A 991-nucleotide genomic window follows, 5' to 3' on the forward strand; every position below is an offset into this window, starting at 1 on the left:
GCAGAAGAGTTACTATTAGAGTCCTTTAATAATGACCACAAAAGCCACCCACCTAAACCTCCTATATAACGCTAAACAAATCAATGTGTTATGAAGTATGATAGCTTAACAACACGTAACTGTAATTGACCGGCTATAACCTAATTACTTCAAAGTCACTACAAAACAATTTCTAACAAATAGTAACAAACAAATAAAAACTTAATAATCCCGATAATTTTTAAGCATAATAATCGGTGTCCAGGGCAAGAGACAAAGTTGAACATCATTGAATTAAACTTCACAGAGAGTAAAAAAATGAATTACCATGGCCACGAATCGCGTCACTGCAAGCAAGGCTGCAATAACCAACGATCCCTTCGATCAAACCCTGACCCTCCTCGCTCTTTACCAATCCCTTCTCGCGAACCAGCAAACGGTACAATTGAGACAGCAAAGGTGCGAGTGCAGCGATTCTTTTGGTGGAGCCGCAGGTAGAGGAGCAAGAAACCAGCAACTGAAAGAGGTCCTTGAGGTTAGTAACGGAAGGGAGCAGAGGAGGAGAAGCTCTAGAAGGTTCTAAAAGTGATGGTGTTGGTGTTCTAGAAGGTTGTAAACGAAGGGTGTGGAATTCGAGGGCGGAGTAGAACCAGAGAAGGTGAAGGGGTGGGTTTGGGAGGGAGTGAAGGGTTCGGGAGAAGATTGAGGTGAAGTCGTTGAACTGAACGACGCCGTTTCGGTATTGGGTTAGAAAACGGGTAATGGATTCCGTTAGCATGGTGTGGTGAAGATTAAGAGGGAGGGGTTTCATGGTAGCGAAAGAGAAAGAGGAATTTTTGAAGGGTTGATTTTCAATTTCAGAGGAAAAGGGGAACCCTAGCTTTGTTATGTTAGTGTGAAATGGAGAGAGCGTGTGGGAGTGAGTGAGCAAGCGAGTGGAGGGGCGAGCTGAAAAACGAGAGGGAATATGCATTTTGTTAACGGCCGAATTTTTGAATTCGGGCCCACTTTA

At 43.7% G+C, this 991-nt stretch overlaps 1 protein-coding gene across 1 annotated transcript in view; it reads right to left on the minus strand.

Moving 5' to 3' along the window:
* Positions 1-926, minus strand: part of LOC107605518 — a 5,647-nt gene extending 4,721 nt beyond the window's left edge. The window contains exon 1 of the mRNA XM_016307417.2: positions 307-926. Coding sequence (XP_016162903.1) covers positions 307-790 — 484 coding nt within the window. The 5' untranslated portion in view covers positions 791-926. The remainder of the gene's footprint in view (positions 1-306) is intronic.

Source organism: Arachis ipaensis, chromosome B06 (genome assembly GCF_000816755.2).
Source record: "Arachis ipaensis cultivar K30076 chromosome B06, Araip1.1, whole genome shotgun sequence".
NCBI classification, from domain to species: domain Eukaryota; kingdom Viridiplantae; phylum Streptophyta; class Magnoliopsida; order Fabales; family Fabaceae; genus Arachis; species Arachis ipaensis.